The 21,888-nt window shown below is 42.9% G+C and overlaps 2 protein-coding genes across 2 annotated transcripts; both read left to right on the top strand.

Moving 5' to 3' along the window:
• The first annotated feature begins 1,185 nt into the window (after nucleotides 1-1,185).
• Nucleotides 1,186-4,890, top strand: LOC308128651 (uncharacterized protein). The gene is made up of 3 exons (XM_080494285.1): nucleotides 1,186-1,279; nucleotides 2,424-2,481; nucleotides 2,757-4,890. Exons 2-3 carry the CDS (start codon nucleotides 2,433-2,435, stop codon nucleotides 3,875-3,877), a joined length of 1,170 nt encoding a protein of 389 aa, XP_080350411.1. The 5' UTR covers nucleotides 1,186-1,279; nucleotides 2,424-2,432; the 3' UTR covers nucleotides 3,878-4,890.
• A 797-nt stretch (nucleotides 4,891-5,687) lies between these two features.
• On the top strand, nucleotides 5,688-21,405 carry cfap52 (cilia and flagella associated protein 52; the record flags this gene model as incomplete). The annotated part of the gene is made up of 14 exons (XM_080515503.1): nucleotides 5,688-5,748; nucleotides 6,340-6,539; nucleotides 6,662-6,798; nucleotides 7,137-7,265; nucleotides 7,460-7,559; nucleotides 7,753-7,869; nucleotides 8,383-8,483; nucleotides 8,607-8,777; nucleotides 14,999-15,147; nucleotides 15,312-15,457; nucleotides 15,702-15,853; nucleotides 17,160-17,262; nucleotides 20,737-20,848; nucleotides 21,224-21,405. 14 exons carry the CDS (start codon nucleotides 5,688-5,690, stop codon nucleotides 21,403-21,405), a joined length of 1,860 nt encoding a protein of 619 aa, XP_080371629.1.
• Nucleotides 21,406-21,888: the final 483 nt, after the last annotated feature.

Raw genomic sequence — 21,888 nt, 5'->3', positions numbered from 1 at the left:
GTTCATATAACCAATTAAAACATCAGAGTGACAATTCACTTAACCTATGAAGTTTGGAGGCTATTTGAGGCTTATTATAATCTATTGAATATTATTGGCCACTTAAATAGGGATTTCTTACTGATGAACATTTTCAATAATTATGTAAATTAGACTGAAGAAACATCTCCAAAAGGTAGGTCGGACATACGTATGTTGTGCAACAAAATGTACAATCGTGAGTTGGTGGGATAGATGCTGGAGCACTGAGACACTTCATCACAAGTAATGTGAAAGAAATAGTGTCATTTTTGTGTGTTTCGACACGTCACTTTCAGGTCTGGCTATTGTGCAATATTTTAATATGCAAATTTGATGCAAACTTTATAATTAACAGTTGTTTGTCCTTCCAATGTGTCAAATCAAATCAATACAGTTGCATACAGTAATTTTACTCTTAGTACCAAATGATCAACATGTGGTATATTTTTTGTGTTACAATATGTGCTAGTAGTCATTGGCTGTTGCTTTTCCCCACATGGAAAGAACCTATATGAGGACATATGCACATATATGAAACCTATATGCAGCATATATGCACATATATGCTGCATATATGTGCATATATGCACATATATGACCATATATGCTGCATATATGTACATACATGCACATATATGACCATATATGCTGCATATATGTACATGTATGTGCATAAAATATAGGAAAACGGCCAATTTTATATATGTCACATATATTCAAAACCTATATCAAAACCTATATTAAAACATGTATGTTTATATAGGTTCTTTCCATGTGAGTCCTGACACATATGTGCACCGGCAGTGAATTTTGAGCAAAGATAAAGACAAAAACTTCTTATCATGTGTTTTTAGTCTAATCACGTTTTTATTAAAAACTTGCGCTGCGTTCACGATGTCATGGGACATTTGGCGATCACAGGGATTGTATTTGAACCGAAACGATAAATAGGTGGAAAACAAAATGTAAATTCCAAAGAATACAGAAGATACTATTTCATCTGTTCAGATGCAATTCTTTAGGGGAACAGCAACATAAGTTCGCAATTTATTGACGGGCGTTTTAGAACGTCGGAGTCAAATGTTACACGGTGATAGTGAAGGCATCACAGAGGGAACATGTACAGCCACCCTCCAGCGGTGTGGCCAGTTTAGCTCGCCGCCACGACCAGAAGCCTTTACGATGCACGTAGAGTGATTTATTAAGGGCTGCGTACAGGAAATACTGACAGCCGTCTCTTTTGAGGACTATTAGAGAGGTGGGACTGATTGTTACACGCCCTATGGAATCTTGTGCGACGTGTGCGGCTAATGCGGCAGTGTTAGCTTTAGCTAAAACAGCTAGCGAGCGTTATTTGTGTCCGTGTGTCCGAGTTTAGCACATTCCTGACGCTACTCAGGTTTAAAGCCCATATATCTTGTACCGTAATGTCGCACGGCGGCCTCGGTTTCTGTGTTGGGACACGTAGTCACGCTCAATACAGTTTCTTGCACAGGCAATTGGAAGTGCAGATGTTGCGTCCGTCCGTAAGCGCCGAGCATGTTACAATGCAGATGTAGCTCAACTATTGTCTTCACAACATTAAAGGTATGGCAATGTTTGGTCTTCATCATCTTCTCCCTCGATGAATAAGGCACGACCTATTGATGATTATGGTTCGACACATGGCTTCTTAACGGAGCATTTTAATTGTATCTTTCGATGACGGATATGACGCGACAGAAGTCAAACATCTGCATTCATGCATGTATCCGATAGATGTCTAACTCTGGCACTGTTTACAGACATGTTAATATGAACCTTTATGTCATGATCTGCTGTCGGTGGCTTTAAAAGTACAATACAAAAGGCCACAATGTGTACAATCTCTGCATAAGCTCTGTCAAGAAATAAAAATACTGCAATACTAAAAAAGACGATCTGTCTGCCTCATATAAATGAAATACTGTTGTATTGAAGTCCTCTTTATACACTACAGCGGTTTGATTGGAATATGTAATTGGTGTCCTGCCGTTTCCTTGTATCAACATGTGATTTTACAAATGTATCCCTCACTATCTGATGCCTTTGCAAAGCCAAACTTGGAAGCATTTTCAACTTTTTAAAATGCAAATGGAATATACCAACATTAAAAAGAAGGCAGCGCCAAAGTTTCAAGTTTGGGTTCCTGTCTCACCCTTTCGGCATTCTAAACATCATCTGGACAGTCAACTAGTCATTTTTCTGAACATCTACCACCAATTGAATGGTTCTGACTGATCATGTAAAGCATGCCGAGTACGAATTATTAACATATGATTTTGATCATTCTTTGTGTTTTTTGTGATTGTGTTTCCTTAATAATAAATGATATAGCTTTATTTCCTGGTTCAAAGTTATATCTATCTGTTGTTTTCCAATAGGATACAACCATGGGTCCAGAAATCATGCCTGTCATTAAAACAGAATCCTCTGATGAAGGTATGTGTTTTGTTTTTGAATGCACTTTATTTTTTTGTTTGCTTTAACAGAACATTGGTTGCATTTCCCAGTAAATATGAAGGGAGGTTTATTCCTACAATTAAAATTGATTAGAGCTGACCAGGGGATTGAATATGCTGATATGGTCAATAACTGTGTATTTACAGTCACACAGGACCATAAATGTCTTTTTTGTGTGTCCACATATTTGTCACGTAACAAAATAGTGTCAAGCCACTGTTAAAGTGATTCTGTTCAATGTGATTATTCTTCAGATCCAGACATCGTCATGGTGATGATGGGATCAGAGTCGGATTCCAAAGATGCTTTGACTCTCGCCGAGACTGAGAATTCCACTTGCCCTTCCCGCAAAATCTCAGACAAGTGTTTCCCCTGCTCTGAGTGTGGCAAGGTGTTTAACAGGCCATCAAAGTTGGAGAGACACAAGCCTGTCCACATGAGGAAACCGAAGATTGTCTATCCGTGTCAGCACTGCGACAAGAACTTCACACAAGAGGAGAAGCTGATGAGACACCAGAACTGCCACAACAGGTCCAACCAGCACCCCTGCCCCGACTGTGGGAAAATCTTCAATCGGCCTTCCAAGTTAGAGAGGCATAAACGCACGCACTCGAAGAAACCCAAAGTTCTCCACCAGTGCTCATACTGCATGAAGACATTCAGTAAACCTAACAAACTGGTCCGCCACAAGCGCATGCACACCGGCGAGAGGCCTTTTGTCTGCTCGGTCTGTGGGAAGGGATTCTCTGAAGCCGGTCACTGCAAAGCACACGAAAAGACGCACGAGGAGCAGCCAGAAAAGCCCCACTGCTGCCCAGACTGCGGGATGTGTTTCTTCAAGGCCTCAGAGCTTCGCCGACACTTTCGCTCACACACAGGAGAGAAACCGTTCAAATGCTCCGTGTGCGAGAGCTGCTTCTCCCGCTCCGAGGGGCTGAAGAGACACATGAGGAGCCACACCGGGGAACGGCCCTTCAAATGCCTCATCTGTGGGAAAGGATTTTACTCCCGCCAGGACCTGAATATCCACGGCTTGACCCACTCTGGGGAGAAACCCCATCTTTGCCCCGTGTGTGGTAAAGGCTTCTCGCAGCTGGGCAACATGAAGGAGCATGAACAAAACGTTCACATTAAGTCCGAGAACTACATCTGCAATGACTGTGGGGCCAGCTTCACGCGCTACAAGTCGCTGACGAAGCATCAGCGGACGCACACCGGTGAAAGACCTTATCTGTGCCTCACCTGTGGTCGCAGGTTTTCATGGAGTCACTCTCTGAGCAGACACCGCAGGTCACACGCACACAGACAGATGTCCATGGAAACTGCTGAAGACCTGTTAGGTTTTGAAGGAGCCTCTGAGACTCCCAGCACTTAAAGTATATCTTGACAAAAGGAACATGCCATCCAATGACCAGATCCCCAACCCCCAACCGCCCCCCCCTTTACCTGATTCCTTGCTTTGTAGATTGTAACATAATTATCAGTCATACTCTCAAGGTACAGAAGACCCTTTTTCACTCTGCAGTTTATTTATTTATTTATATATATATTGTCAATAATGGTCAATGACAAAGCTTCAAAATCAAAACTGCAATGCCTAAAATGTCTGCGCTCGCTACAGGATGTGAGTTTGTTTCTGCTCATGTCTTCCTGACAGGTTTGAATTGAGCCGAAGATGATCCCTGATTTGTGATTTTTGTGACAAAGCACTTGGCACAATCTTCGAAGCCAAATAAGAAAGTTGCACTGCCAAGAAGCCTTTACATTTTTTGATTCTTAAAATTGTATTAGATGCCTAAAATAAATCCCGAAAGGTCAAAAATAGACCTTTTTTCCTTTGACTTGCATCACTTTGATATTCAGCATTAGTCTGTTCTTCTGCCTTTTACACTTTAGAGTGAGTTAGAGCTATCGGGCAGCCGGTGGGGTAATGCTGTTATTTTAGGATGAAGATAACTGAACAAACACATTTTTCTGCCTAAAAGAAGCAGAAAACATCTGGGTTTTTTATTGAATATTTTTTTTCCCATTCCATGGAGGTATGCTACTAAAGTGCTTCCGGTCATCTACTGATAAAGTGTTAATGCGGTTTGAAAGCAGTGGTTCGAAGCACCTCATGCAGGAGCCATATTTCTATGGTTGGAATCATGTTGATACAGATCAAAACTTTTTTTTTCTAAAAAAAAGGATATGTTGCAATTTTTTTTATTGAGCTATACAGCATAATTATGGTATACTTATTCAATCTGATGATTTCATTTCCTGCATACTTCAGAATTTACTCACAGTAAATACACTTCGAAACCCCAATTTGTATGTATTATAATTCAGTGTGCATCACAGGCATTTTTAAGAAATGTGGTTCATTGTTCTTTGTTTTGTATAAGGTCTGGTATTGTGTCGCAAATAATTCTGCTCTATGTTTTCTGCTTGTAAAAGTGAGTGTACAATAAAGATATAAGTGCAATGCCATGGTACACAAGCATGAAGTGCAAATACATTATGTGGACATGCAGATTCAACATCTTTATCCAAGTGAAAATGAACAAACTCAGTATTTAAGAAAGTTTTAGTCTGCCTGAAACTTCACGTGTGCGATCACAGTGCTGCCCTAAACATATCCATTTGCTAATGTACGTTCATAGCCATAGCGCCACCTATTGGTAAGAGGAAGTTTAAGAAACTATATTTTCACATACCATGGCCCCAAACTGTGATATCATCCTTGAGATTGGTAGGGATAAGCACATCAGGACACACAAAAATGTCTCAGAATACCAGATGATTTAATCTGGACAATAATGAACCATGTGAAGTAGATGTTATTTAGTTAGCGGAAACAGTACAAAGAAAAGCTTAATATTCATGTTAAAATGCAAATTGAATATAATCTCAAAAAAATTTGCACTAAAACTGAAAATACACGAACCCTCAGCTTAAGTATAGTACATTAAATACGTACTTAGTGTTATTTTTTCTAGGTTATTTTTCGACTGGTCCTGAACGCACCGTGGAGGCCTTGACCAATCCCTCCCCTCGCAGCTGTTGCTAGGCGACCATTTGTCGTTACAGCGGACGGTCTGAAGTCAGCTGCGTTTAATCCGAGGAAAAAGTTCAATTTGCTCGAGTAAACAGTCATTTTGAAGATCTTACACGTGAAATTAACACTGATTTGACTTTAGGCTATGGCTGGTATCGCAGAAGACCTCCCGAAACTGGAGCTGGAGGCTGTTATTGGCTTCAACGGTCAGTTTTCTTTAACTTCTGTAAACCTCTGCTGGAACGTCAATTAGCTTAGTGTACGGTACACAACGATTTTTAAAAATGTTTTTTTGCTTTTTCTAATTTTATATTAGTGACATAATAATTCCAATGGGCATTTTTCTTTGTTGAAATTACTCGATAATTAATAGAACATTAAGCTCGGTTTATGTATAAATATTGCTGACTTTTTCTCACGGTCAACTAACGTTGTGTTATACTCGGTTAAAGGTAGAAACGTTATGTAAACGTACAAAACTACCCGAGGTATTTCTTTTACTTTTTACTGCATTTGATTAAATTAAGTCAAGTGCAGTACTTGAATTCATTTGTAGGAAATGTCTACTTTCCTAGCACAATTCTCATACAAAGAAAGTATGTACAAAGATTTGTTTATATTTTCAAACAAATGTATAGACAGCACACATTTAATGTTAAAATATTGAACTTCAATCAATCATGGAGTGGTTTGAGTTAAATTACAATACTGATTAAATTAAACAGTCATTGCTGTAAAATTACTATTAAAATCAATAATGTGTTACTTTCTGCATTTGTCTTGCCTGACCTCCACAGGACGTGTGTTTTCTGGCATGATGGTCCATCCAGACGAAAAGTACCTGATCTATCCTCTGGGATGTACAGTCATTCTGAAGAATATCAGCAGTGGCAAGCAGGACTTCCTGCATGGACACACAAACAATGTATCCTGTATTTCAGTTTCCAAAAGTGGACAGTACATCGCATCTGGACAGGTCAACTATATGGGCTTCAAGGTAGCTATTGTAGTTTTAATGCTTTTTTTTAATGTAATTTGAGGATGGACAAAGTCATTTAGATTTATTTTTTCGTGGAGGAATGTGAAATTGTTTTAATATTTGGTAACATATTCCACCAGGCTAATGTAATCATTTGGGACTATGGAAAGAGAACAGTGTACGCCGAGTTCCTGCTCCACAAGACGAAGGTGGAATCATTAGCTTTTTCTCCTGGTGACAAGTACCTGGTGTCCCTTGGTGGTCAAGACGATGGCAGGTAAACATGAAAGTTGGACAGTGCAGCTGAAACTATAGTTGTTTGAAAACCCACGATTGACTTGAGACTTTGCTTTAAATGTTGCGTTCCTGATCATATGGGAAAGATTTCAGTGACAGCGTGAGCTACTTGTGAAAATAATATCCTTATAACTGTCCAAACTAGGAATATTGTACTACATGACAGTCATATAATACAATATTCCTAGTATGGACAGTTATAAAGATAGGTGGTCATATTATGACCACCAATCTCCACAGCAAGTGAAACTACAGTAAATGCATTCAATTACACATATACGCCTAGTAAGCTGAATTTGTGTTTTTGTGTGTTTTCAGTGTAATTGTGTGGAATATTGAGAAAAAGGAAGCAATTTGTGGGAGCACTGCTTCTGCTCAGAGTGCCGGTCACTGCCTCACTGTGAAATTCTCAAACATGAATGACAACATCTTCATTTCTGCTGGATGGTGAGTGGGTTGGTGTTTGGTGACTTTCTGAAAACCAAACATGTCCCTAGATTTCACCTCATCTGAAATTTGGTCTGTGAAGTAAATATTGTATCGCTTGTGAATGAAAATAATAAGGAGGGCTCATTTCAGCATATGTTCTATGTTAAATTCTTGTTATATAAAAGTTTTATGTTATACTTTTTTTTCGGCAGTGGCACATTGCGAGTCTGGGAACTGGACCTCTGCAACAGGAAGATCAGGCCTACAGAGTGTCATACAGGGAAACTCAGGAGGACTGTGAACTGCATTGAGGTATGAGGATTTGAAGCTTTCGTCCACATTATTTGTTTGCTCAGTGGTATTGAGGTCTTAATAAACTCTGAAATATATCTTCTGCCAACAATCTTTAAGTCACTTTATGTTCAAATTACACTCTCTGGATGTTTTCATTCGTTTTGCATGGTCCAAAATGTATTAATAGTTGAATTTTCAATGTCATGCACAGATTCCGGAAAATGATCAGTTCATTTTCTGTGGTACCACAAATGGCGACATAATGAAAATCAACCTGAGCACAAGACACCTGAGTGACTGTGGCCCCCCAAAAAACAGCTACAGTGTGGTAAGTCCTCTCTTCAAGACTTATTGCTTTCCACCTGACTCTCATGTCTTCTACCAGAGTAGTTCCCAGCCTTTTTCTTGATGGGACTCTAATGTTATCCTCGGCAAGCCAACCCCCACCACACCCTGTAAAATCCCCCCCCCCAAAAAAAAAGAAAAAAAAGAAAACCCTGAAGGAGTTTTAGTTGGTGAATGAAAGAATTGAGTTCTATTTTTACTGAATATAAACTCTTTGGGTTTACAGTCCCTCTCGGGGTGTTGATCGGCTGGTGCTGCTTCAGTTTACACGATTTCAAACTGTTCTGCGCCAGTTTTTTTTGTAACCACAAAAATGCGTTCAGCTCAAATTTTGTCCTTTACTTGCATGAAACATTTTCACTGTAATTCTCTATGTACTCCTTTTTCTTTATATACATATTTTTATGAAAATACTTCCTTCTACAGACCGATATGGATGAGTAAAAACTTTTTTTTTAACAACAAATGTTAGAAGTGACTGTTCCTCTCTATCTAGGGTATCAACGTCATAAGAACATTGCCTTCTGGGGAACTGCTTGTCGGTTCTGGTTCTGGGACTGTTGCTTTAAGTTCTGGGACAAATTTCAAAATGATTAGGTAAGTTTGGAAATGTCATCTTTTTTATAACCACCAAAAATACTTGAATTAAGTGCCATTTATTGATATTGTATTTATGATATGTTTATTAGCAATCTCTTTCCACTTTGTCTTTCACATTAGGAAGGTTGAGCTTGGACAGGGGGTGACCTCCATTGCTATAACTGAGAAGGGACAAAAGTTCTTTGTTGGAACAGAGTCTGCTGAGTTGTACTGCTTCACTTTTAAGGACTTTGAACCAGAACTCATCTTCAGTAGCCACAACCATGCTGTCAACGATGTGGCCATCCCATTGTAAGTTTCAGACACTCGTGGAGGAAAAAAAGTTGAGCATTAGTCAGAAAGATTAAACACCTGGTATAATTCTGTGGGAAGAATCCACAATAGTGTTTACAATAGCCTTGACAAATTCAGTTTTTTGTTTTTTCAAGGCATCCCAAACTGAAGTTCAAATTGGCTATATTTATTTCTACAACAGCGTTTCACAAACACAAATATACTCTAATCGAATAATATAGTGTTGGCATAAACATGAAACACAATGACTCCTGTGTAAATCTTCAATTTAATTAGCTGCATGTCTTTTTAAGCCACATTTACGTGGATTAAAATACTTTAGTTCATGATTTTTGTCACTAGAGGGTGACATATCCATTACACATAATCAATGTCCTTTACAGGTTGAGAAAACAGTGTAGTATATGTATTATATAGCTATAACCTAATTCAGGCTTCTGTAACTTTTTTGACTGAAAGAGCCATTTTTCCATCAAATCAAATTTACCAGGGGCTGCACAAGTTTAACCTCCTAAAGTTCCCTATATACAGTAGTATTGAAATGCATACTGTCACGGATCACGGACAGGACCCAAGTGCAGGACTCTGGAGGCAGGCTGGATTCAAACAAGTCTTTTATTTCATGTTTGACAGTACTTAACTTGATCACTGGACAGGACAGACGAGACAAGGAAGACTAACAAACCAACAATGACTAAACACAGACAGGACATATATATAGGGCAGGGTGATGATTGGAAAGTGGTCACAGGTGCGGTGCTGGAGCGCCCAGACCTATGGCCCGCCCACTCTTAAAGGGGACCTCAGTCCAAGTTCCTGACAGTACCCCCCCCTCCACGACCGGCTCCAGACGGCCCAGGCATCTCAGGATGCTGCCTGTGGAAGTCCCGGATCATGTCTGGGTCCAAGATGTCCCTAGCAGGTACCCAGGCACGTTCCTCAGGGCCATAACCCTCCCAATCCACCAGGTATTGAAAACCCCGTCCACGCCGGCGAGCTGCCAAGAGCCGCCTGACTGAAAAGACCTCCTCACCCTCTACAATACGGGGGGGAGGAGGGGCTCTTGAGGAGGGCACCAGGGGGCTTTCCCGGGCAGGCTTAACCTTCGACACATGAAAGGTGGGGTGGACGCGAAGCGAGCGGGGCAAACGAAGGCGGACTGCCGAGGGACCAACCAGCTTCACTATAGGATAAGGTCCAATAAACCTTGACGCCAGCTTCTTCGCGTCTGAACGGATAGGCAGGTCCCGGGTGGAGAGCCACACCCGCTGACCAACATCGTACGTTGGTGCGGGAACCCGGCGCCGGTCTGCAAGCCTCTTGCGCTCAGCAGAACACTGCAAGAGCTTCTCTCTGGCCTTGAGCCAAGCGCGCTTGCATCGCCGCACCATCGCCAGAGCTGACGGGACACTCACCTCCGACTCCAGGGCAGGGAACAGAGGAGGTTGGTAACCATACACACACTCAAAGGGAGACAGCCCAGTGGACGAACAGGGAAGGGAATTGTGGGCGTATTCCACCCAGACTAACTGCCTGTACCAAGCAGCTGGGCTGTCAGAGACCAGACACCGAAGGATGGACTCCAGCTCCTGGTTCACCCTCTCTGTCTGGCCGTTAGACTCTGGGTGGTACCCGGACGAAAGGCTCACCGTAGTTCCCAACAGCCTGCAAAACTCCCTCCAAAACCGGGACACGAACTGAGGCCCCCTGTCAGAGACAATGTCCCGCGGGAACCCGTGAAGACGGAACACCTGTGTGAGCATGACCTCTGCCAGCTCCTTGGCCGATGGGAGTTTCGCTAGGGGCACGAAGTGGGCCATTTTGGAGAACCGGTCCACTACGGTGAGGATGGTGGTAAACCCTTCCGCGTCCGGGAGGCCAGTCACAAAGTCAATTGACAGGTCTGCCCATGGTCGAGTGGGTACCGGGAGCGGCTGCAGCAGACCAGAGGGGCGAGACCGAGAGGTCTTGTTACGCGCACAGACAGGGCAAGCCTGGACATACTCCCGGACCTCCCTGTTCATTGCTGGCCACCAGAAGCGCTGTTTCACCACAAACATGGTGCGCTGAGTTCCTGGGTGGCAAGACAGAAGGTTAGTGTGAGCCCATTGAATGACACTAGATCGTACCGGGGGACACACAAACAGGCGATTGGGAGGACAACCTGGCGGCACCGTCACCCCCTCCAGAGCCCGCCGAACCTGCTCCTCAATCTCCCACGTCACCGCCCCCACCACACAGGTCGGAGGTAAAATTGGCGTGGGGGAACGAGGAGCAGGATCCGGCTCAAAGACCCGGGAAAGGGCATCAGGCTTCACATTCTTAGACCCCGGCCGATATGAAACCACAAAGTCGAACCGCGTGAAGAACAGAGCCCACCGAGCCTGCCGAGAATTTAATCGTTTAGCTGCCTTGATGTACTCGAGGTTCCTATGGTCAGTCCATACCACAAACGGGTGCTCAGCGCCCTCCAGATAATGCCTCCACTCCTCCAGCGCAGCCTTGATGGCCAGAAGCTCGCGATTGCCAATGTCATAGTTCTCCTCAGCCGGGGTCAGCCGCCTGGAAAAAAAGGCACAAGGGTGCAGCTTCCCATCCTTACTGCTGCGTTGAGAGAGCACTGCCCCGACCCCGACATCTGACGCGTCCACCTCCACCACAAACTGCCGTCCAGGGTCCGCGACACCAAGCACGGGAGACGAGGTGAACCTGGCCCTGAGCTCGGAAAACGCCTGCTCAGCTGAGGGACCCCAAGCAAACGGGACCTTGGGGGAAGTCAAGGTATGTAGTGGCGCCGCGATGGAACTGAATCCCCTGATAAACCGCCGGTAGAAGTTAGCAAACCCCAAAAAACGGAGCAGTTGTTTGCGGTTACCCGGGGTTGGCCAATCAGCTACAGCCCTGACCTTCTCTCTGTCCATCTCCACCCTCCCCTCTGAGATGACGTGTCCGAGAAAAGAAACTGTGGGAGCATGAAAAACACATTTCTCGGCTTTGACAAACAAGTTGTTACTCAGAAGACGATCCAAAACATAACGAACATGACTGGCTAGATCTGACGAAAAAATCAAAATGTCATCGAGGTACACAAACAGAAACTTATTCAATGCGTCTCTCAGCACGTCATTGACTAGACCTTGGAAAACTGCAGGGGCATTACATAACCCAAAAGGCATCACCAGATACTCGTAGTGGCCAGAAGGTGTGTTAAACGCTGTCTTCCACTCGTCCCCTTGCCTAATCCGGACCAGGTGGTAAGCATTGCGCAAGTCCAGCTTAGTAAAAAGCTTGGCTCCCTGCAGGCGTTCAAAGGCCGAAGTCATGAGAGGTAGTGGGTAGCGGTTTTTAACGGTTATCGCATTGAGACCCCTATAATCAATGCACGGTCGAAGGGTCTTGTCCTTCTTGGCTACAAAGAAAAATCCCGCCCCTGCAGGGGAGGACGAGGGTCTGATTAACCCAGCCTCTAAGGCAGACTCAATATAATCCCTCATGGCCTGATTCTCGGGTTGTGACAGCGAGTAAATGCGACCCTTGGGGGGAGTGGTACCTGGCAATAAGTCAATGGCACAGTCATACGGACGATGCGGTGGCAGAGATGTTGCTTTCCCCTTATTGAACACCTCCTTTAGATCATGGTAGCAGCTGGGAACTCGCTCGAGATCCGGATACACAGGAACCTCCACAGCTGCTACCTTAACTCCCGACACTGACCGACAATGCTCGGAACAATCCCCTCCCCAACTCAAAATAACCCCCGACTCCCAGTCAATCTGGGGCTTGTGTAAACATAACCAAGGGAGGCCCAGGATAACTGGGTAGGACGGACTTAAACCTAAATGAAATGAAATCTCAAAATGGGAGGGACCAAACAATAACTGAACAGAAAGAGTCTTTTTATCAATGGAAAATATTTTGCGTCCATCTAAAGCAAAAGCCTTTAAAGGCACTGATAACAGTTCAGTGGGGATATTGTGTCTCTCAGCCCACTTAAGGTCCATAAAGTTCTCATCTGTACCAGAGTCAATGAAAACCTCAACGTCCAAGGTGGTGTCGGCATACCTCAGTTGAGCCGGCGTGAGTCTTCTTAAAGGCGCAGTGGAGGAGTTCTTAAGACTCACCGGGGCCCTCCTTAACCCAGGTGCGCCTGTCCCTTTAAGAGGACACGCTGCAGCTCTGTGCCCGTGCTGACCACAGTACAGACAGGCCGCCGGTCAGGCGCCGATGCCGCTCCTGCCTGGACATGCTGGTACGGCCAAGCTGCATCGGCTCCTCCGGAGGTTGTGCAGCACTCGGAACTTGCTCCTGCTGGGAGGCGGGGCGGAGAGGGGCGTGCTCCTCCCGCGCGCTCCTGGGTTCTCCTCCCTGCTGGTCAGTCTGCCTCAGGCGATCACGGACCGTCAGACGATTCTCCATCTTGACCGCCAGGGCAATGAGGGAGTCCAAGTCGTCGGGGAGATCCCTCAGGAAGAGCTGGTCGCGAACCGGGCTGGCCAGCCCGTAGAGGAAGGTGTCCCGCAGTGACGCATCGTTCCAGGTGCAGTCCGCGGAGAGAGTGCGGAACTCAATCGCGTAGTCGATCACCGACCCTCTGCCTTGACGCAGCGCTACCAGCGCTCGAGCCGCCTCCCGCCCGCCGGGACGCCGATCGAAGATCTTCGACAGCGCCTCTGCGAACTCGTCCACCGAGTCACACAGCCGGGATTGGCGGTTCCATTCAGCGGTGGCCCAAGCCTCCGCTCTGCCGGACAGGTGGGAGATGATGTACGCGACCCTGGACCTCTCTGTTGGAAACGCGCCCGGCTGCATCTCGAAGTGGAGACCACACTGGACCAGGAAGGGTCGGGAATCCCCGGAGTCCCCGAGAAGCGCGCTGGGCTTGAGAGCGGTGACGACAGCATCACGGCGGGGGCAGCAGTAGCTGGCGGCACCGTGGCGGAAGCGGCAGCTGGTGTCACTGCGGCGGCAGCGGCAGCCCGAGCCTCTGGGACCGAGAGGCGGGTGATGAGCTGCTGGAGGTGACCGGTGAGTTGGTTCAGGTGAATCTCCACTGACGTGTGTCGATGTGACAGGTCGTGGAGACCCGCCGTTAAACCAGACAACTGCTCGTCGTGTTGAGTGAGCCGGTCTTCCTGCTGGCCAACTGCTCCTAGCAGCTGGTGACCAGAGTCCGCTGGGTCCATGATGGTTGGTTTGTTCTGTCACGGATCACGGACAGGACCCAAGTGCAGGACTCTGGAGGCAGGCTGGATTCAAACAAGTCTTTTATTTCATGTTTGACAGTACTTAACTTGATCACTGGACAGGACAGACGAGACAAGGAAGACTAACAAACCAACAATGACTAAACACAGACAGGACATATATATAGGGCAGGGTGATGATTGGAAAGTGGCCACAGGTGCGGTGCTGGAGCGCCCAGACCTATGGCCCGCCCACTCTTAAAGGGGACCTCAGTCCAAGTTCCTGACACATACAAAAACAGCATCATAGGATGGAAGTATGATGTTCAAATGACATTTTTTAAAATGTTTTTGTACCTGATTTATAGCAGTTTAATATTCTTTTCCAGCATTTTTCAATCAATCAATCAACTTTATTTATATATCACTTTTTATACAATGAAGTAATACAAAGTGCTTTAACAAGATTTAAAAACAGCGCAAAGATAAAATAGATCATTAAAAAGCAAATGTACACACACTCACACATGCAGACACACACACATAAATGAAGACATGCCTCGTGATATGAAGACATAGGACGGCACCGAGGACTAAGGTGAAGAAAGGGCCTTCCACACAGGGGGTGGCACAATTTCTAACCATTTTCAGACAATTTTGCTATTTTATAATAGAATAGGGATATTTATTTATCCCAGATGGAAATTCCTTTCAGTATTACTCCACACATAATATATAGAAATGCAGATGAATATCAAATAAGATAAGAAAAAAATTAAATAAGTACTTCTAAATATATATATATATAGATACACACACACACACACACACACACACACAATATTAAATAAATAAATAGCCTTTTTGATCCAAATGTTTGTTTAGCCATAGAGCCACAGACAAGTAAGGTATTGGATAAATTGTCTTGTTGTCAATGATTATACTTTGCCAAACCAAAGGTCAAAATGCCTTAGCCAACATATTCATTGAATTGATTTCCAACAATCTATGCTCTTTTTATATTTTATTCACCAGTGGAACTTCAGAATTATTTGCAACCTGCTCGCAGAACGACATCAGACTGTGGCACAGAGACAAACCCAAAGAGCTGCTGCGCATCACTGTACCCAACATGACCTGCAATGCCCTGGACTTCATGATTGATGGACACAGCATCATTAGTGGTAGGAATGAGGGACATTGGAGTTTGTTGTCTGGCTACTTTTAAAAATAATCAAGATTTTTTTATAGTCTAAAAATCTGGAGCACTCTTTATTAAGTTACCTATACTTCCACTCAAATGCGACTATTTCAAGTTCAAAAAAATTTTTTTTTCATTATCTTCTAGCTTGGAATGATGGTAAGATTCGTGTGTTTGGACCAGAAAGTGGAAAACTCTTCTGCATCATCCATGATGCACACCGAATGGGAGTGACAGCCATTGCTGGTACCAGGAACTGCAAGAAGATTGTCAGTGGAGGAGGAGAGGGACAGGTCAGAAGAGATTAAAAAAAACAAAACAAAAAAACACACTATTTCACAAGTTGTTGTAGCTTGTCAAATGAAGACACAAACAATGGTAATTAAATTGATTTATAAAAAAGCAACAACACTGATTTGTTTAGTTTCACATTAATGCCTGGGCAGAGGCCAGGCTTTTTGCAAGCAGCACCTGTGGTATAATTTATGCACGGAGCTTTTCTTGTGAGGATTTATGAGCCGACTTTACCAATTGCAGGTGCGTGTTTGGGAGTTGCACTCACATGGCCATCGGTTACTGGAGACTGTGAAGGAGCACAAAGCCGCTGTTGCGTGTATCAAAATCAAGAGTGACGACATCGAGTGTGTCAGTGCCAGCGCTGACGGTGCATGCATTGTCTGGGATATTGTGTGAGTAGCTGCAGACACAACACTTCAGAATGACATCAGACTTTTAAAGGTCTCATATTATACAGTTTTTCAACAATTTCACATACGTAGGTGTCAGGGGAAGAATTGCCCCAAATACTGCTTCGATCTTGAACTTCATCCAGTCTAAAAGTCCCTCTACTGCGCTCGACTGAGAACAGGCTGTTTCTGTGTCTGCACCTTTAAATGCTAATGAGCGGCATCTGTCTATACCTCCCACATGTCTGTTCTCCAATTGTGTTTGCAAGGACAAAAAATACCGGAGAGGGCAGAGCTCATCTACCTATGGGAAGGTCAAAGAGAGTAGCCACTACAGAGAGAGTGGTTATTTCCCCAGTTGACGTCATGAAGGGAAAATCTCTGATTTGCCTGTATGAGAATGCATTTGCTGAAATGTGGAACAAGCAATTGAGGGAAATTAGAGACTTCCTTCTATCCTGGAGCCTCATACGCAGGCTATGGGAAAGCACATTGCTGTTAGATATCCATTCTAAAGTGAATTTTGCATAATATGGGACCTTTAACAATTTTGCACTTGTATAATCCGTGCATGATATTGCCGATTGTTTTTTTTCTGGCTCTCAGTCTTTTTCAGTCGAAAAATTATGGTACTGCAGAGCTACTCCACCGAGTCAAAATTGTCATAAATTATTCAGAATTCTGCCCCATGACGAGTGCAAGTGAGGTTACAGAGACGTAGCAGGGCATACCACTGAATCAGTTAATAACATTATTCAGTTTAAAGTATTGTACATATTTTCTAATTCCCTCACCAGTGAGAGAGTAACAGTGGAAAATAGAGACATATGTCCTCAGGTCTGGATGGTAATAGAAGTAAAATGCTATAACTGTACAACGATGCCTGGCTGGTCCAGAAGAACTAAAAAGCTTTATATAGACAGCATATAATCCTTTAATCTGTGTGTCTCCACTGTGAGGAGAATGAAGCTTTTAAAAGCTGTAATGGTAGTTGTATTTTTTTCATAATGAATCCTCTTCAATGAACAAGTCTATGGATAAAAGGGCCTTCAGGCTGTACTCTTTGGGAGTAGCATTGATTTGTCTTTTAGTACGATTATAAAGAAGCCGATTTGGGGGGAAACTATCATTAGACACATCTGAGTTGATCTTGACTGACACTTTTTTTTCTTCCTCATAAATCACAGAAACTGTCATAATCAGAGCCCATGTGATTAATTTTTGACATGCGTGTTCATGAGATCATTGTTAGACACTGGAAGCTCGTCATGTTTTTAATTTTCTGTTTCACCTGCACCTCCCACCGTAGGCGATTTGTCAGCCTTCAAAGGATGATCGCCAATACAATGTTCAGGGCGGTCTGCTACCATCCAGAAGAATATCACTTTATTACCTGTGGCACTGACTTAAAGGTGGGTTGTGGTGGATATATTGCTTTGCTTCATGACTCAGAATATTTTTTGATTTACGTATACAATTCAGCTTCTATGTCAAACAAAAAACAAAAAACAAAACGACACAATCACTGTATTGATTAAAATCCCTCAAAGATATGTGCACTTCGCAGTCACAATCTCAGAGTCTAGCTTATCTTCTTGCTATTGTAATCTCCTTTTAGCGAGTGTAGGAGAAAAGCCTTTTGATTTGGCAGCATGAGCACAAAGGAACACAGTGACTTGCAAGTGTACGCACAATTCTCTTTTGTCCATGTAGGAGGCAACACAAAGCTATTGAACCAGGTCACCAGGAATTGGTCATATGTCTTGAAAGACATTTTGTCCCTTATCCAGATGACTTCATCAGGTCATGCTTTCCCTTGACTCAGCTGGCTCCAAACTTGTAATACATCCACATGTTTGCGCGTTGACTTGATAATTTGGCACATAAGCACGTTGGCTTTGATTCACGCTTTCATTTTATATTGTGATGGATTTTGATGAACGCTAGACTAATGATTACATTTCAAAAGTCCGTTGTATCAGATTGAACAGGTGAGTGCTTCACTGTGACCTTTTTATCCACACACCTTGAACCTGGCCGCGTTCACTCCACACATATTGCTGCCGTCCTTGCGCGGTAAGAGGTGAGGACAAGCTGTGCTGATTAACACAGTGCTGTGGATGTGCGGTGTGAGTGTGGAGAGAGTGAGAGGGAGGCATTCAGAGAAGGAACAAAAAAAAAAGGAGAGTGCAGAGATAGAGAGGAGTGCTGGGGTGTTCGTGCCTTCCTGCGGATGTGCCTATGCCACCCAAGTGCCAGCCAGATACGCCATCTGCTCATCCCGGGACACAGGCGCTCTGTCTGAGACAACAAATAGCAACACTGTGTCTCTCCTCCTCGTACCCCAAACCTTTATTTACCCCCCAGCATGCCCGTATGAGTAGATTCACAAAAACTTAACCAAGAGAACTGATGAAGAGAAAGGTGGAGCAATATATACCAGAGGTGTAAGGTCAAGGAAACACTGTATTAAAGAGATAGGATGTTTTCTGTAGGAGCACGGTGTCAGTAATGATGATGATGCATTTTCATCGGCGCAGTAAAGATATGCTGACTTAAACAATTTTTTCAAGTTATTTAACAGGTGCAGGACACCCAATTAGTGGTGTCGTTTTTGTTTTGCTGTAATGTTGTCTTAATGACTTGCATAATAAAATAGGACTCATGTAACAAGATATGAACTTTTGGAAGTTAAGTTATGAGCAAATATTTTCTATTAAAAGAAACTAAACTTTATTTGCCACCTCTGTAGTTTTGGAATTTGGGGATATACAAATATTGGCATGAGTGTCTATCTTATTGAAGGCATACGGACCAAGAATAGCTCTTGTGTTTCATTCGCACCGCTTGCTGCATGTAATTAATTTTCCAATGGCTCGTGTCGAGGCTGTGGGCCAGGTTCGAAGGCTGGGGTGGAGCGAACACAGATGGGTCAAGGCACCACGCAGGTGGGAGCCTCTAATCAGCGCGTGAAACAAGACAAGGAGGGGGAGTGAGGTCGTGACGGCAGTGAGGAAGAGGAGAAGGGACATGACAGAGGAGGGAAGGAGGAAAGAAAATCTTTACTTACTGCTGCTATCTTGGCATGTATTAATTGTCACATAAAATGCCATTTTACACTCCTCAACCCTCACAACTCTGAGTAATAAGAACTGTTTGAGGTAAAGCTTTGTCAAAAAGGCAGGTTCCAGCTTTAAACCAACGTGCTTAAATCAAGTTACATTAGATAAATTATGTTTATTCTCTTCATTTGGTTTCAGTCAGGGTTGTGGTGGTTAGCACTCTTGAGAAAAAAACGTCTGTATGTATTTTCACTGTGATGGTCCTAAGTTAGGATCAGCTTAAGCACCATATGAGTTGGAACAAAACCATATAACAGACAGATGTATGATGTCAAAATTTAACCATTTTCTGACTTTGGACTGGTTGCGTTCCGAAAGTGATATTTTGCAAAATTATTTCTTGCCAATTATTCTACTGACACGTCATTCCATCAATGAAAACACCTGAGGGATTGTGTATAGACTCAAATAGTCCTCACAGAAATATTCCAACTGCTTATGAGAGCAGATTGAATACGAATCTGCTGGTTTCACAAATACAAATATGATTCTTTTTCTTACCAAACACATTTTTTCCTGTTTCAATTCATGATACCTAGCAATATTATATATATGTGTGTGTGTGTATGTGTGTGTGTGTGAGAGAGAGAGAGAGAGAGCGAGGGAGAGAGAGAGAGAGAGAGAGAGAGAGAGAGAGAGAGAGAGAGAGAGAGAGAGAGAGAGAGAGAGAGAGAGAGAGAGAGATAGATTACCTTCCCCTTCCTGTAATGTTTAATAGGTTTGTGCAGTTACATTAAACCTTGTCTACTGAAGTTTTCCAAAGAATGTGAAGCAGACACTGATCAACTCCATGGAACATTGACTTTGTATTTAACAAACATAAAACACCTTAATTTGTACATTTCTGAGTAGTTTTTTTAAATGCCCAATTAATTTGAGGCGCAATCTCTGTCGCAAGTGTCCTATGGCATTTTAAATGCTGGCTCTTGGTAGAAATGTTTAGTTATCAGCATTTCAGTGAATTACTTTTTGAAATCTTTCATGAAAATCTGATTGATACAGAGTAACTCATGAGACTGATTTTAATCACATCTATTTCTGCCTTTATTTACAGCCACTTTTAAGATGTAATCAGATTGGTCATATAAATAACAAGAAAGGGCTGCTCTTGGACTCTGCCTCTGTGATGTGTCTGCTGCCTGAGCTATAAATAACTTCACTTAACAACTGGCTTTTGTGAGACTGGATACCTTGAGAGTTGTAACGGCTAGTGGAGGATCTAATATCATTCATATCAGCAAACATGGCTTCAATGGGCATGCGTGACAGTTTGATAGAAATCTAACCTGAGACCAGCTCATTTTCATGCAGTATTTAAATTATGTGGAAACAAAGCTGATCTCTGGTCGCACTAGCTATTTCCAAAATAGAAAATTATACAATGTGTGATATAGAGAGGATGATCTAAGCACTGGCACATCAACAATGAGATAACAAAGCCCTCGTTTGTAGAATAATGTGCATAACAACATTGTCAGTAGACGTTAATACTATACCTCAGACTGCAGCACAAGGATCAGAAGATTAGATCTCATTTATGGTGCATACTTGATTTCATTTGTTATTTCCACCTTGTTTGATAACTTTGATTGAATTCTGTTCAAACAACCACAATGAAAAGAGACTCCACAACATCAGTGTAAAGCATACTCACCATATTATTGTTCCCCCACCGTTATGTCTTCTATATACAATACCAATGATCAATGTATGACACTTACGACTTTATTTTAATATCTCAATGTGCTTGTTTTTTTTGTCCAGGTTGTTTACTGGGATGTGCTTGATGGCTCTGCCATCAGAGAGCTGAGGGCCTCAGAATCTGAAGCCATCAATGGCTTGCACATCACACAGGATGGCAGTCACTTTGTGACAGGTATGGTTGATTAAACAGCTGCTGCTTGTTGTGTTGTTCTTATGAATTTCTTTTTTTTTTCAATAATAACAAAAAATACTTCTGGCACCTGGCATATACTTATTATTAAACAGATAGTTATCATTCTTGCACATGCTCCTGTTTCTCTGCTAATCATACTCACATTAAGACCAAATCAAGTCATATAGGTTCAGATGGTGCTTTCAAATACACGGCATTACGAAACAAATTGTGCTATCGTGTTATATTATTCTACGATTTTTGGACTTATGAATGTCATTGTGTTTTCATTGCTTTGAGCCTCCATTTTCACCTCTATCACTGACAGGACAAGGCATTTTCTGTACTGACACATGGTCCACCCTTTCATTCCAGGTGGCGATGACAAGCTGGTGAAGGTGTGGAACTACACAGAGGGTCAAGTAACACACGTTGGCCGCGCTCATGGTGGCAGTATCACCAGTGTCAAGATCTGCTCCAACAATCGCATATTAGTCAGCACCAGCGCGGATGGAGCTATTATGCAGTGGAGATTCCCTCACACTTCCGTTGAGTAAAAAACAGAATATTCCAGAGGAGATTTTGTGTGCCTGCCTCTCCTTTGACCTCCTATGATGTCCTCCATGAGGTGCCTCTCCCTTCCACTTTGTATTAGACATTATTTTCACAGATTTGGGGTTTGGGGTTTCACAGTTTTTAGCCGAATCGTTAACAAATGTCATATCAACCTGCAGAAAAAAACAGCACAAAAATAATAATACAATCAAAACATAATGATAATAATAATAATAAAAATTAAAAAGATTAAATGCCCATCTAATTTTTTTTTTAGACTGAGCATCTGCATGTGCTCTTTATTATAATTACTGTCATGAGACAGTAATCAAATCAAAATACTAATTTTAGAATCACACTTTAGGAATCACATTTTTGCTGTAATATTTTCAATTCAAAACTATTTCTTATTTGTTTGCTTGTGTTTTGCTTGCTTTGAGAACCATTGAACTGTCCAGACATTTTCCAAAGTCCACCTATGGTAA

Source organism: Blennius ocellaris, assembly GCF_963422515.1.
Source record: "Blennius ocellaris genome assembly, chromosome: 3".
Classification (NCBI taxonomy): Eukaryota; Metazoa; Chordata; class Actinopteri; order Blenniiformes; family Blenniidae; genus Blennius; species Blennius ocellaris.
The sequence above is the reverse complement of the archived record's forward strand: the minus strand, read 5'-3'. Positions and strand labels throughout refer to the sequence as shown.

Coding starts and splice junctions, on each gene's coding strand:
- LOC308128651 (XM_080494285.1), top strand. CDS start 2,433: ATGGGTCCAGAAATCATGCCTGTCATTAAAACAGAATCCTCTGATGAA. Junction 2,482..2,756: donor AACAGAATCCTCTGATGAAG/GTATGTGTTTTG, acceptor ATTATTCTTCAG/ATCCAGACATCGTCATGGTG.